Source organism: Trachemys scripta, chromosome 19 (genome assembly GCF_013100865.1).
Source record: "Trachemys scripta elegans isolate TJP31775 chromosome 19, CAS_Tse_1.0, whole genome shotgun sequence".
NCBI classification, from domain to species: domain Eukaryota; kingdom Metazoa; phylum Chordata; order Testudines; family Emydidae; genus Trachemys; species Trachemys scripta.
The window spans coordinates 14,535,342-14,550,879 of NC_048316.1; the positions used below are offsets into that span (position 1 = coordinate 14,535,342).

General features: G+C 52.5%; 1 protein-coding gene across 1 annotated transcript in view; it reads right to left on the reverse strand.

Annotated features, from left to right (window-relative positions):
* VWA5B1 (von Willebrand factor A domain containing 5B1) overlaps positions 1–15,538 on the reverse strand; it is a 70,625-nt gene that overhangs the window by 20,852 nt on the left and 34,235 nt on the right. The window contains exons 9-14 of the mRNA XM_034753650.1: positions 14,114–14,224; positions 12,215–12,417; positions 9,562–9,676; positions 4,645–4,830; positions 3,099–3,294; positions 1,624–1,817 (exon numbers count right to left, since the gene is read on the reverse strand). Coding sequence (XP_034609541.1) covers positions 1,624–1,817; positions 3,099–3,294; positions 4,645–4,830; positions 9,562–9,676; positions 12,215–12,417; positions 14,114–14,224 — 1,005 coding nt within the window. The remainder of the gene's footprint in view (positions 1–1,623; positions 1,818–3,098; positions 3,295–4,644; positions 4,831–9,561; positions 9,677–12,214; positions 12,418–14,113; positions 14,225–15,538) is intronic.

Sequence of the window (15,538 nt, forward strand, 5' to 3'; positions counted from 1 at the left end):
ATGGGTGGCCCTAGGGGCCCACAAGCACTAGGAAGGTGTTTCAGCTGGCACAAGGGAGAGCAGCTTGGAGGCTGCTCTAGCTTGCACCAGGGTCTGAATTAGCTTCCAGCTGTCTCTGGGATGGTGGGGGAGCAAAAACGTGTCAAAGCCACCTCTGTCCCCTGCCTCAGCTGCAATGGATGGAGTTCAGGCACATCTGAATCTCTCTGGCCCAATGGAGTGCAGAGAGGGAATACACCAGGGAATGAATTGGACCCACGGTTGTTAAGGTGTGGGAGTGAGCAGAAAGACTGGCACATTGATGCAAACTCATTCTGGGGATAATGTCGCCTGTTGTGTCCAGGTGAAAAGAAAGAGCTGTGAATTAAAGCATTTTAAATGGGGCAGACTTTTCCTCTCCAGCTCCTTTTGTACCCTATCTTTCATCGCCTTGGACCCGGCGTTGTATTAACAGGGGATTTGCATCAAGATTAACTTTGTGTTCTGCTGTGAGGCACGCAGGCACTGCTACAGCTCTGAAGGGTTTATATCGTTTGGCCAAACTCTACTGAAATATGAACCCAAGAAGAATTAAAAGGTATAACTAGGATCAAACAAAGAACAAAACAGAGCTCAGACGCGCTGATGAAGGAGACAGTAGAGATGCCGACAAAACACACGAGCCCAGGCTATGAAAAGAAGTGGTGGACCTGTTGTGAGCCCCCCGCTGGAAATCTGGACCTGCTGGGCTTTATTTCTGGCAGCAAAGTTTTCTTCTTGGCACCACGTTGCAGCACAAAACGCGCACGCGTGCACAAGCACACCCCAGATCTGAGCCCCTAGAACCTGGGCGCTTTGCCTGCCGCTGCAGTCACCTGAGTGTGTTTTTAAGGTGTTTTTAAGGTGGGCAGGAGAGCATAGCGGTTGGTTTGGCGACAGGGCCTTGGCAGAGGAGGCATTGGACGAGGCACACTGAAGAGCATCCTACACCCTAGAGGTTGCACTGGGGCCTGGGAGCAATACTGGAAGCCGCAGTTCTGGGGTGGTGTCATGCAGGAGATGAGAGGGAGGAGGAGACGGCGAAGCCGCAGCATTGGAAAGGCAGGAGAGCACCCTGGAAAGCAGCCACTGGGGTCTGGAAGCTGGAATCCTCCACCGGGGGCCAGATTTTCAGGAGAGCCCAGGGCCAGATGTTTCGTTGCTCAGCACTCGCACCTGGGGCCAGATTTTCAGGAGAGCTCTGCTCCTTCCACTCACTGCGCTGAGATCATTCAAAAACCGGGCTACTGGTTCCCAGCCGAGCTGAGTGCATTTGAGAGCCTGGCCCTATGTGGCCACAGTACAGGGAGGCCAGAGTGTCCAGGGGAACTGAGGGTACAGGGCGGCTGGAGACTGGGGCTGGGGAGTCACATGTAACTCCTGGATCGCCAGGCTCCAGTGCAAGAAAATGGCACATCGGGCAGGAGCTACGCCGTGTAACAGGACCTCGGGGCAGTGACACTGCCATGTGCTCCTGAAAGAGCCCCTCCGAGCTAGGAAGCAGGGCCCAGGCTGCACTGGCATAAGAGGGGCAGCAGTGCGAGGTTACCCTGGCGAGGCCCCTGCTGGTATAGCCCACCGTCCAGGCCCAGCACCGGCCCTTACCTGGAAATCCGCTCGCCGTGGCTGTGGCTCTGGGCTGAGCTGGCACAGATCCTGTATGTGGGCTTTGCGAAGAGGATTCTTGCCCAGGGCGGCGCTCGGATCGCTGGCTGTGGGGACCCTCTTGAAAGGCTCGTGGCTGGCAATCTGATTGGTGCTGTACACCCTTCGCCTGGAGGAGGATTTAGGGTCCAGCCCTGTTCGAAGGAAGAGCTGATCAGCAGCGGGACCAGCCAATGCCAGTCAGGTCTTTAACATCCCTTGTCTCGGGCGGCAGAGAGTGGGAGGCCCCTTCCCGCCCAATCACTCTCCCCAACTCCACAGAGAATCGCCCTGACTCTGCTGGGAAGATGGACCTTGGACGGGAGAGATAAACCAGGTAGGGAGAAGGACAACAGAGAGAATTGCACTTGAGAGACCCAGGGAAAAGAACCCTCCACACTGCTCATACGCGGGGCAGCCCAGGCATGAAGGGGCCAAGCTTTGGAATATAGTACATGGACTTACGTTCATAGAGCGGCTTTCGTCCTGAAGGATCCCTATTCGAATCGGGGATCCCTGCACCAAGGACTGACATGCAGCTCTTCCTGGGATGGAACAGAGCTGTGACACTGTTGGAATTTGACTGGGCCAACAGGATTAATACCCTTAGCCTTGAGAAAAGTGCCAGGGACTTGTTAATGCCCATGAGGTCAGGACCTTGGTTTTACGTCTGTCCCAGACTCCTTTCTCCTCACTGAGTGTGACTTTGGTCCTGGTTAAGGGACTGTTTTGAAAGTCTGAGGAATGTCTAGCCAAAGAGTTGCACACCTCTGTCCTCTCCCATGCTGGCAGGTAGGTAAACATCATTCGCCCCATTCTGCTGATGGGGAACGTGAGGCAGGGAAAGGCAAAGTGACTTGCACAATGTCGCAGGCCGAGTCAGTGGCAGATCCAGGAATAGAGAACCAAAGAGTCTTGATTCCCAGTCCCGTAATCTAACCCCTCTCCCTCCTTTGTGGAAGCAACAGGGCCTGGCCTGTCCCCAGAGGGATACACTCATCAGGCTGCCTAGTAGTGGGATGGGGTTCAGTAAGATCCTACATCAGAAATTGGAATTTGGCCCGATCCAAACCTTGCAGAGGGTCACCAAGAGGCCACGAAAGCTTTTAGTGCAGACGGTTTTGGCTACGAGAGGGAGCATAAACATTGCAGTAATAATCCCTGGGCCAGAGCCCAGGATGTGCTGCAAATCTCGGGGGGTGGCTATTCTCAGTGGGTTCCCAGTTCGATTCCCAGACATGTTTGGATGAAGCAGTCAAGCCAAATGGAGTCTCTGAGCTTTGTGTGATTTGTTGCCACTTCTCCAGAGACCCCTGTCACTTCTCAGAGATACAGCTGAAGGGGTGTTATCTGAAAGCGACAAACCAGTGGCTAAAGGCAATGATCAGGAAGAGGAGTGGGTGATGCTATCGGGTTTACAATAAGGAGAAACTGACCAGTATCTGGGTCAGATTCTCTCCTCAGTTCTCCACCAACCACCAAGAGATCAGGGGTCCGCTCTGAAGGGAGTCCCCCCTCAGAGTCCTTGGGATAGCTCCAGCTGTCCGAGCCAGCTCCCTCTTCCTGGGAGTGAAAGAAAACGGAACTGCCTGACTCCTGGGAATGCATCATGCTGTAGCGCCGCCTCTTGTCCTGGGGAAGAAAGGGAAAGAGAAGAATTGGGCTGGAATGCTGCATCCGCTCTGGCCTGCTGGGTCTGGAAAGGGCTCCGGATGTGCATGGAATTGGCAGTCTTAGCAATTCGTACATCATCCCCACACCTCTTGGTGAAGCGCCTGGTTACCCCATGTCTAGGGCCCCTTCTCCCTTTAGCCAATTGTCCCAAACCCCTTCTCCCTGACTGAAGAACCATAGAACTGGAAGGGACCTCGAGAGGTCATCTAGTCCACTCCCAAGCACTCGTGGCAGGACTAATGATCTAGAACATCCCTGACAGGTGTTTGTCCGACCTGCTCTTAAAAATCGCCACTGACGGAGATTCCACAATCTCCCCAGTGCTTAACCACCCTGACAGTTGCAATTTAAGCCCATTGCTTCTTGTCCTATCCTCCGAGGTTAAGAAGAACAATTCTTCCTCCTCCTCCTTGTAACAACCTTTTATGTACTTGAAAACTGTTATCATGTCCCCTCCCAGTCTTCTCTTCTCCAGACTAAACAAACCCATTTTTTTTCCAATCTTCCCTCAGAGATCATGTTTTCTAGACCTTTCATCATTTTTGTTGCTCTTCTGTGGACTTGCTCCAATTTGTCCACATCTTTCCTGAAATGTGGCACCCAGAACTGGACACAATACTCCAGCTGAGGCCTAATCAGCGCAGAGTAGAGTGGAAGAATTCCTTCTCGTGTCTTGCTTACAACACTCCTGCCTCATCCCTTCACATCCTTATGCCTCAGGCGATTACAGCTGGTGCTTTTCAAGACTGTTGGCTCTTCTTTGGCTTGTGTTATGTTTGGGAAGGAGAGGAAGAGAACAAAGCACAGTGGGATCAAACAACCGCCCCACCTTCCTCTGGCACCTCAGTGGTGCACAGCTGACCCGTGAATGGAAGTGGGGCAAACCACTCAGCAAGACACCCTGTCTGGTGGCAGAGTTTTCTGTGCATGTGACGAGCATAATAGCCCAAGAAAGATTCAAGTCAGGACCACCGTGGCCTTGGGAAAGCAGCCCTGCAACAGTATGTGGCTACCAAGCTAGGAACTCCTGCTGATTGAGCTCTCAGCCACGGTTCTCTTACAACCACATTCACTTCATGACTCTTATCTGAGAGACAAGTCTCCATACCGGGGAGGAGTGAGAGAGTGTGTGACTGGCTCCCCCACCACACCTGCATACACACACAATGCACACACCCACACCCCCGGCACACTCACACATACACATGTATGCACACACACCATGCACATGCACACCCAAACACATTTGAATGCACAAACAAACATACATTCCCGTGGGGGCTGGGGAATGTGGCAGAGGTTACTTACAGCTCTGGGGTTAGAGATGTACAGGGACGTGTCACAGACAATGCCGTACCCAACCAGCCGGTCGCCAGGGAAGAGACAGCTGGCACTGACTGGGGAGATCAAGACCTCAGTGGTTTCAGGAAAGACCCACTCCACAGTTACATCGCTCAGGACGGGTGACATAGCTTTCTTCAGAGACTTGATCATCTGGCAGGACAGAGCACAAACCCATGTGGACTGTCAAACGGCAGAGGGGAGGGTGTTTGTGAACGAGTGTGTGGGCACGTGTTGTGAGCACGGGCGTGCATGGATGCCTGAGTGTGTCGGCATGCACCTATGGGTGAGTATGTCAGTGTGTGACCATGCTGGGGGGTTGCACAGTGAAGATAAACAGACCTGCCCACCTGGATTTCAGAGTCGCCGATTGTCCTCTCCAGAGCCCATCACAATGTGAGGTCTTGAGTCTAGCTGACAGAACAGGCTGAGCGCACAAGGAGAGGCCGATGGCCTAGCTGCTCTTGTCTCCTGCCTGCATCATACACATGATGCTTCAGGGGAAAGTGGAAAAAATCCACCCTTTACACATCTGGCCGATTGGGCAAACTGATTTTGGCAGAAATCCCCTCCTGCTCCATGAGGGTAAGAGACACCAGAGTGGAGTGATAGGGCCCTGGGAACTCACCTGCTACATGCCACCTGTCTCCAGTATTCCAACCCCCTCGGCAGAGCGTGCAGGTGGTTTATGCCACCTGAGCCTTCAGCTGCCAGACACCAGTCTGGGCCAAGAAAGCAACTTAGAGCACCCCTGAGGCTGCTCCAAATCGTGCCATCTACCACCAGCCCTCTGCACTCCAGCCAATTTCCTTTTTGCCCTGCCTAGCCCCCTACACCAGGGGCAACGAAACCAATCATGGGTGCATTTCAGAAAACCCTCAGTGGGAATTTCAGCAGATGCCTTTGCTGCAGCATAACACTCTGGTACCTTGGATGGCAGGCAGGTCCCTGCTCGGCATAGGCATTGATCACTCACACACAGTGTGGAGTGTGCTCGAACTCTGCGCCATCCCTTCCCAATCTCCCCAGCCACGAGACACGCTTGTCTTTCTCTAGAGAACTCCCTGGGGCTTTCCAAACAAGCCTCCAGTGCAGTCGCCGAGAGATCTCGGCACTCGGAATCAACGTGTCTTCACGTCTTTCCAAGGACAGAGAGCCATTCTCACAAGCACACAAAGAGGCTACTGGTAGCTCAGCGCTGGGCCAGCTGGGGTCAATTACACTCTCTGTAAATCAACGTAACCCCACTGCCCTCTATGGAGTTATGCCAGGTTACACTAGCTGGAGATCTAGGCCAATATTCATGTATATATTACAGGCAAATCTATTGGAAAGTTCTCCATTCGTCACTGCTTTCCCACTAGGAACTGTTTTCCAGAGTGCAGAGAGAAGTTAAAAAGAGTTTTATATACAGGGCATTTTAAACTTTCTATATGGTTCAATGTCCACAATACAGGATCTGTAAGACACACCAGGATGTGCTTGATGGGGCCGTTAATTGATGCCTCAGATGGCTGAAGACCATCTGTATAACAAGTGAGGCCTGTATTAACAGCCCTGTAAAAACCCCCCTTCCTGTCTTGGGGCTTAATTTATAACACGGATGCTTGTGCTTCTCTGTCTCTGAAAGTGCTTCATGGGCTATAGGGGGAACAGGATCGGGCCCTTTCCGTGAAACAGTCATTACAGCTGGCATTTCCGACCCTGGTGCTAGGCTGGACTGAACCAATGGGAGCCTGTCAAGTTAATGTACAAAGAAGGGTGAATCTCGATCTCCCACTGACGTCAGTAAATCATATGAACCCAATGACTGTTGCTGGGGAGAGCTGAGCGTTCTATCCCAGAGGGGCCAGGTGGGGAAATGCAAAAGGTTTAGGGTATGTCTACACTGCAATCATGGCACGTGACTGCAGCTTGTCTAGACAGACCTGAGCTAGTTTAATCTAGTTAGCTCTAGATTAAAGCTGCAGCAGCGTGGGCTTCAGGCTGCCCTAGCCTCCCAAGTAATTGTACAGCCCTCCTGGGCTTCACTGCTTAATCCAAGCTAGTCCAGGTGTGTTTAGACTAGCAGCAGTCACCCCCCATGATTTCAGTGTAGACAAACCCCTAGAGAACGGGAGGGGAAGTGGAGGGGAGGCAGATGATAAAGGAACCGTAACTCCCAGTTTGGAATGTAGGAGAGAGACGGGTGTAGGATCTCAAACGCTGCCAGTGAGACAGGATGTAGCCAGGCGAGGTGGGGATAGTGACGCTGTGGATAATGAACCTTGCAATGCAACTCTGTGGAGTGAAAGTGACAGGTGCAGGGAGACCCCTTATTTATGGCATTGGCAGCGTGGGAGCCAGACATCGAAACCGCTTCCCAGCCAGCGTTAAAGTCAGTTTAACCAGCATAACTACTGCACGGTTATTTCCCTTCCGTGTACCCTGTGAACCTCCAGGCGCCTGGGCTGAGCAAAAGGGGGGATTTTGACTTCACTTCACAGCTAATTAGCTGCCTGGATGCCAAGTCCTCTGTTTCGGTCTGTGCCGACTACTGCAGCTATGTGTGCCACCAGGAGCGTGTCGCGCCTACCGCTTCCATGCCTCCCTGCACGCAAGCTCTGACTCCCCAATACGTCTGACACGCAGGCTCTTTTCCATCCAGCTCTCCTCGCCCACACGCTGCGTAGGAGTTGGCGAGCCAGTCCCAGAGCAAGGAATTGTGCCAGGAGCAGCTTGTGACCACCCCCAGGCCCCAATGAGCTGAGAAGTTCACTAAAATGCAACATGTCTCTTCCCCTGGGAAACGGACCCTGTTGTTGTTGTTTGAGTCCAGAGAGGCCTACAGGAATTTCAGCTCAGGAGAGGGAGAGGTCGGGAGGGGGGATTTGGTCCAACGGCTCCATGCTGGTGTGTTCAGGATCATCCACGAGCCATGTTTGTGGGACGTTAACTGGTCCCGCCATCAAAGTCAGGGCCTGAGAAACATCCCCGCAAGGCAGTTCTTGCTCACAGTGATCCCCCGGCTTCGGGGAGTGGTGTCTGGGCCTGCGAAATCCACACCGGGCTTGCTGCCCCTGCAGTGGGATTCGGGGGGTGCAAAACAGGCTTTGCACCGCCACTTGGTTCTGTGAGTGCAAAAACGGTGGTACAAAATCACAGGCAGGGGCTCTGGTTTTAGGAATTGTCCCGTCGGTTCGACGTGAGCCCATTGTGCTGCAGTGTTGCCATGCCGTGGCGAGCTGATGGACGGCAACGTGGAGACGCCCAGCTCTGTCCTGTTGGATACACCTGGGAAAGTGGCAATTCTAAATTCCCTTCCTAGGATTCACCTAGCCAGCTAGAACCTCTCCACCAGGAAGCAGGGTCTGGCATCGCTGGTCTCATATATCAGCAGACTGGAGAAGCCCTCAGCAGCACAGGGCAGCTCTCCTCTGGCATATCTGAACAGCCCACTGTGGCGTAAAACTCCTGTGGTCTGGAGTCTTTTCTCCTTCAAATTCGCCATCTAAAATCCTGCTAAAAATGATCCATCCCTCAGCACGAATAAAAATCCGCCACACCTCCACCCCTTCCCTCCCGCTGCTCTGCCCTGACCCATTATACAGAAAGAGGGCAGGGTGCCTGGGGCTGGATTGGAAGGTCCCTGGCTAGCTGGGGAACAAATCTCTGGTTCCACCAGTGGGCGCTTTGCCACTGGCTTTCCTCTGGAGACATGAGTCACCAAGGAAGAGACGACCCCATGTCCTGCTACAAATCACCTCTTCACACGGCTGTCAGTGGATTGGGCCATTGCCCCCTTGGCTTCTAAGGCTTCCTATTATTATTATTATTAGGGCTGTGGTAGCTCTTGACCTGGCCCACGAACCCCCTGGCCAGGTGCTGGACAAACACATAAGACATCAGAACAGCCAGACTGGGTCAGACCAAAGGTCCATCTAGCCCAGTATCCTGTCTGCCGACAGTGGCCAATGCCAGGTGGTGCCCCCGAGGGAATGAACAGAACAGGGAATCATCACGTGATCCATCCCCTGTCGCTCATTCCCAGCTTCTGGCAAACAGAGGCTAGGGACACCATCCCTGCCCATCCTGGCTAACAGCCATTGATGGACCTATCCTCCATGAACTTATCTAGTTCTTTTTTGAACCCTGTTATAGTCTTGGCCTTCACAACATCCTCTGGCAAGGAGTTCCACAGGTTGACTGTGCATTGCGTGAAGAAATACTTCCTTTTGTTTTATGTATTAATTAGCACAGGACAGAAAGATGGGCCCTGCCCCAAAGAGCTGATAAGTGACTAATAATTCCTGGGCTTTTCATCTTTAGCCCTCAGACATATCCCAAAGAAGGTCAGTATTATTCACCCCGACACTGAAGACAACAGGTGGATATAGACAAAGTGAGGCGCACAAGGAGACAATGAGACAGTACGAGTCAGGGTCAGCATGATGGGTACTGGTGTTAGCACACCTGCTGCCTAGCGTGTACCCTGCCTCGGCCCATCACCCCTTCCCATCGGGGCATCGTTACGGGACGTGCCCAGTGTGCATTCTGCTCTGACTGGGGTGAAAAGCACCGGCCCCATTGGCTGCCCTCCTGCTGACACAAAGCCCGTCAGTGACCCCTGCCGTCACTCACCTGCTCAGCTGCAGGCCTGTCAAATCAGCAAATAATCCAGCTGCCTTCTTCCCTCGTCTTTATGCAGTCCCAGCCCAGCCCCTTTGCAGGACGGACTCTGATGGGGCAGCTGCTCCCTTGCCCCAGCCCAGCTTTGTTGGGGTGCAGAGAAGCCTTCAGTCTTTGGGGCACCTATCCAGACTGACCCTAGCTCCGAGCCCTGCATGGTTTGCCCCCTCCCCACAAGGAAAAGCCGGCGATGGGAGGGATCCGGAGTAGCAGTACCTTTGGCTGCAGCCTCTCGCCCTCCGCCAGGAATTCTGCACTCCCCTTGGACACGGCAGCCAGCCCACGCACCAGCCTCCTGCAGGCCTTCTGCCCAATGCCGAAGCTGTAGCACCTGGGGAAAGATGGACATTCAGGATACAGGTCAGGGGCGAGGCGCGGGGGACGTTAGAGCAGGAGGCTGGGTGTAGGATCAGACCCCTACCCCCTGCTAAGGCTGGGCAATGTAATAGCATTGAACAATCCCGGCTCCCCATGACTTCAACGGGAGCTGCAGGGGCTCTGAAATCAGCCTCCACTGAGGTGCCTAAACGTGCAGCGAGGCAGCCAGATGTTTAGCCTTGACTACTCAGCCCTGGTCAAAGGGGGACGAAATGACAGAGGGGGATGCCGCCCTGCTGGCACCCGAAGAGACGCGGGCTTGCTGAGCATTGGCCCTGGGGCACCCCCTCCCTCTACCTCCGCTTGCCGGCTTTTGCAGCAGCTCCCTCCCTCTCTGAATACAAACAGCCTGCTTTTGTACGGGGATCAGCTGGTTTCCCCAGCTGAGTCCTGCGGTCGATACCGTTAAAGACCTGGCGATTAGCTCTGCTCAGGATTCAAATACATTTTCTCAAGGAAAGAACAACCAAGTGCTTTCCTGACCTTCCCGGCCCTGCTCAAGTGACCTTTTCGTTGTTGTTGTTGTTGTTGCTTCTGGCTGAAGCCTGTGATCAAGAACAGGGCCGGCTCCTGGCACCAACAGAGGAAACACGTGCCTGGGGCGGCACATGCTAAGTGTCGGCTTTCCGTCCATTCTTGGGGCGGCACTGTCCAGGCGGCTTTTTTTTTTTTTGCCTCGGCAGTTTGGGCGGCAAAAATGGTAGAGCCAGCCCTGATCAAGGGTTGGCATCAGGCAGGAAAAACCCTGGGTGTGAGCAAGCCGCTCTGCAGCCCGGGGCTGGGGCCTGCCTGGCTAGTGAAGGGCAGGGAAGCACTGGTCTCACTTCATTGGCTAAGTGCTCAGCTCTGCTCCCACTGATGACCATGGGAACTGGGCCACTGAGCACAGGGAAATGACCAGCTGTTCTAAGGGAGGGAGGGAGGGAGGGATGGACAGAAGTCAATGGAAGTTGCAGGTGCTCAGCATCTTTCAGGATTCGTCCCCGTCTGTTTAAGATAGACTCCTGCCTTGGAGCAGGGGTTTCCACCTCCCCTAGGAAAGGTCTGTCTAGGGACTGCTGAAGAGGAAACACAAAAAGCCCCCCCAGCACCTCATTCCTCTCTGCTCTTCTCCAGCCCTGCCTGTCTGGAACACCGTGCGCAATCACCTCCCAGGGCCTGGGAGCCTGACAACTAGAGCTGCTGCAAGTCTGAGCAGGACCTTCCTCGGAGTGAGGGGTCTGGAGGTCCCACTGGCCCCACAGAAGGGGAAGGAAGCGGGGGGGATGGACACAAGAAGGGAAGGAGACTCTTCGAGGATGAGAGGGAAACTGATCATTTCTTTTCTGTTCTGTTTCGCTGGTTTCTGAAACTGCGCAGCAGCCCGTCCAGTGGGAAAGGTCTGCAGCCTGGTGCTCCACCTGATTCGGGATCCTGTCTCTGATGGGGGCCAGCACCAGCTGTCTCAGGGGAGAGCACAAACCCCTCCAGAACCCACCTGGCTTTGCAATACGGTGCCCTGCAGGGCGGGGAATTCCTTCCTCGCTCCCCGCCGATGCCCCTCATGGAAAGGCCTGGTGGTTTCATTGTGTGGACAGAATGGCAGATCCTGTTATTCGTGCCCCTTCCGAATGGACTTAGGGCTCGTCTGCACTTGGAACTTAATTGGGATTAAAGTAGGGGGTGAATTTAAAATGCGCTTGCTATTCCCCTGATAACTACATGTGGACAAGACCTTAGTAAACGTACAGGGAAAGTTGCTTGATTACATTTCCTATCAATGCAAGGAAATCACCAGGAACGGCAACATTAACATCCAATGCACGCTCAGTTCACATCTTACCCCCCCCCTCCCCCGCACCATACCCCTCAAATGCTCACTGGCCCTGGAGCAAGTGTGGGCAGTTGGGTGCTGATACTTAAGTTTTTCATGCATTCCAGAGGGACTCAATCCCCACCATAGCTGCAAATCTCAGCCCGCCCCCCCCCCCCTTAATAATGTCGGATCCTTTTTCTAAAACCATCCCAGGACATGTGACTCAACAATATATAGTGGCAATGAGTTCCACAAGTTCTCTTTATGTCCCATAAATACCCTGCATTTCCTTTAAGCTGCTTTTCACATGTTTGCTTTTCAGAAGATTTGATTTTTTTTATGCTGCCCCGCACTAGACCCAGCTGGGACTCAGAACCAGATGTATTATAAGACTGCAAAGAAGCCTGTTCTCGGGTCAGTCCTGCAAGCAGAAGACATCAGCGAAGAGGCTGCTCTAGTAAAACTGCCAGGCCCAATTTCCCTGGCTCAGATTGTCTGGATGACCTTCCAGAAAAGCACCTGAACTTCTGGGATCCATTCCAAACCCTGCTCCTACAAGCTACCATCCTGCCTTTCATTCTGAGTGTGGGATGACTGTGAAATATAAGATGGAGGCCTGCTGCTCGCATTGCACTCCAAGCCCCCTACATGCTGGTTTTTTGCCCCTATGCCAGAGGATCCCAGAGTTATCCAGACCTGGTGGAGAAAGACTGATTCCGCAGCAGCTCAATGACCTTCCCGGTGTTGCTAACGGCTCCGTCAGTCAGCAGGAAGAGCAGGCGCGGGTGGCCTCTGTGGATGGGCTGCCGGATGATCCACTTTAAAGGGGATAAGATGTTGGTGCCACCCATATCCGCCCGGAGCTTCTTGATGCTCTCACATGCAATAGCCAGACTCTTCTGCAAAGGGAGCAGAAGTGCCCACTAGTTAGAGTTATTGCAGTAAAGGTTGATTGATGCTGAGCACTGATATGACACTTTTCGTTTGGGGATCCTGACGCTCAGTTCGAGATGACGACACCCCCATTTTAGTGGATGGGGGAATCGGGCCTGGTGAGGAGAAGTGACTTGCTGTGGATCAGACAGCAAGTCAGTGGGAAAGTTGGGAATACAACCCACATCTTCTCAACTTTTGGTCACCTGCTCTAACCACCAAGCCACGCTGCCTCTGTAAAAGGCACGCACCCAATGCATCTGCAGCTACTTTCTGTAGGTGAAATTCACCCCTCGCGGAGGGCAGCGCAAGGCATATGCAACACAGAAATCCCACTTAAGCTTGATTCTTTAGGACTTAAAGGGGGCTGGTGCTTGGGCCAGGTGCCACTGCTGTCCCTCTGCAAGGGAGTAGTTTCACTCTGTGTGCAAGGGCAGCTGCGATGGTGTGGACCTGGGTGTTTGTCCTTAGGCAGTGATCTCCCTAGTGCAGGGTCTCTGCTTCTTCAGTGCTAGGAAAGAGCCTCGCACATAGGAGGTGCTTCTGTAAATAAACAATAATAGCGATCCAGACAATTGCAGGGTGCGTATGTGACAGCGGGACATGTGAGTGCACGGGCCCCACAGTGAAGGTCCTGCACTGTATGTATGAATGGGGAAAAGTGGAAGTCAGCACATAGGATCTTTTGGGAGAGCAGCATGGATGTCTAGGGCTGTACAAGGTTATACACAGAACTTTGTGTGCATTTTTCTGTGGCTGGCTATCCAGTGCCTGTTAATCCACACCCTAAGGAACTCGTAGTGCTGCTCAGCCCAACGCTCGGGATTTATCTTCGATGAGGGTGATCTGTGCCATCGACCCAGACATCAGGAGGTAATAGCCTCATGCCTGTAACATTATAGGCGTGAATGACTGGCACATACCGTAGCCTTTTTATGGAAAGGCTAGGTCCCATTTGTCAATGTCGGATGCTCCATGGTGTGCAAACCCCCACCCTGCAGTATCCTGGGCTGTGGTTCTCTTCTAGTGAGCGTGGCGATGGCCAAGAGGCATAAAGGCCTGGCACCTGCTGGAGAAGGGGGCTGGGTTGATGACGTCTGCAGGATCTGCTCTTTTCTGTTTCAGGAGGTTTCTGATCATTCTGGCCCTCCCACATGCTATTGCTCATTAGCTCATTCAGGAACAGCCCAGCATGGCCAGTGCAGAGAGAGTCCAGGAAAGGTGAGTTCCTAAAAGCCATGTGATGGAAAGTCAGAACCTCCAAACCTAGGTCACTATCTTGGCCACAAAGAGAGGGGTTCTGGTGTCTCAGAGGTTCTATCCTCTCAGATTCATGTCCCCAGTGTGGAAGGATCTGGGATATTAGCACCCCTCTGTTAATACCTGCCAAGGTGAGCATAGCAGCCTAAGTGAAGGAACTTGGACTCCAGAACAAGGCCAGAGGATTGTGGCTAGTGGTGTGTGTAGCTGCTTCACACAGAGAGGCAGGGCAGTGAGTGAGCTACACAACCAGCTCCCTGGACCAGACGGTCCCAGGGCAGGGCAAGGTTGGCATCAGCTGCAGCACATTCCCTGATACCATCCTGCAAAGGCAGCATCTGAGCTGCAAGGCCCCTGCCCTCTTCTGTGAGTGCCAATGAGTTCAGAAATGTCTTCACCCACCTCACAGTAAGTTTGACTGGAAGGAAAGAGGGTCTTAAAGGTCGACCCAAATCCGATGACGTTGAAGAGGCATGCCGGTGCCAGGCTCTTGAGTATGACCAGCAGGGCGTCCTGTGAGGGTGAAGGAAATAAAAGTGAACACATGTCAGGAAGCCTGATATCTGATTGGCAGCCTGAGTTTTACCAGCAGCACTACCCTCCTGGCTTTCCTTCTCCACGTTCACTTCACCACTACCCTGCATTTGGCTGCATGCAGTTCAATAACACAACAGAATAACACTGCTTGTTTCACAGAATCATAGAAATGCAGGGCTAGAAAGGACCTCAGAAGGTCACCAAGTCCAGCACCCAGCACTGAGGCAGAGCCAAGTTAAATCTAGACCCTCCCTGACAGCTGTTTGTCCAGCCTGTTCTTAAAAACATCCAGTGATGGGAATTCCACACCCTCCCTTGGAAGCCTGTGCCAGAGCTTAGCTACCCTTAGCGTGAGAGAGTTTTTCCTAATCGCTAACCTAAATCTCCCTTGCTGCAGATTAAGTGCACAACTTCTTGTCCTACCTTCAGTGGACATGGAGAACAATTGATCATCGTCCTCTTTGTAACAGCCTTTAACATATCTGAAGACTGTTAACAGGTCCCACCTGAGTCTTCTTTTCTCAAGCTTGGATTTTTTTTAACCTTTCCTCATCGGTCAGGTTCTTTAACCTGCTTATCATTTTTGTTGTTCTCCTCTGGATTCTTCTAATTTGTCCATATCTTTCCTAAAGTGTGGCACCCAGAGTTGGACACACAACTCCAGCTGAGGCCTCACCAGTGCTGAGTAGAGTGGGACAATTAGCTCATGTCTTACATACAACATTCATAGAATCATAGAATATCAGGGTTGGAAGGGACCTCAGGAGGTCATCTAGTCCAACCCCCTGCTCAAAGCAGGACCAATTCCCAACTAAATCATCCCAGCCAGGGTTTTGTCCTGTTAATACACCCCAGAATGATATCAGCCTTGTTCACAACTGCATCACATTGTTGACTCAGATTCAATTTGTGATCCACTGTCACCCCCAGATCCTTTTCAGCAGTATGACCACCTCGCAAGTTATTCCCCATTCTGTAGTCCTGTGTTTGAGTTTTCCTTCCCAAGTGAAGTACTTTGCACTTACCTTTGTTAAATTTCATTTTGTTGATTTCAGCTTATTTCTCTAATTTGTCAAGGTTATTTTAAATTCTAATCTAATCCTATTCTTCACAGTGCTAGCCTCCCCTCCCAACTTGGTGTCATTCTCAAATTTTATATGCATACTCTCCATTCCATTATCCAAGTCTTAAGGAAAATTCTGAATAGTACCAGACCCAGGTCTAACTCCTGCGGGACCTCACTAGATACGCCCTCCCAGTTGGACAGCGAACCATTGATAATGACTCTTT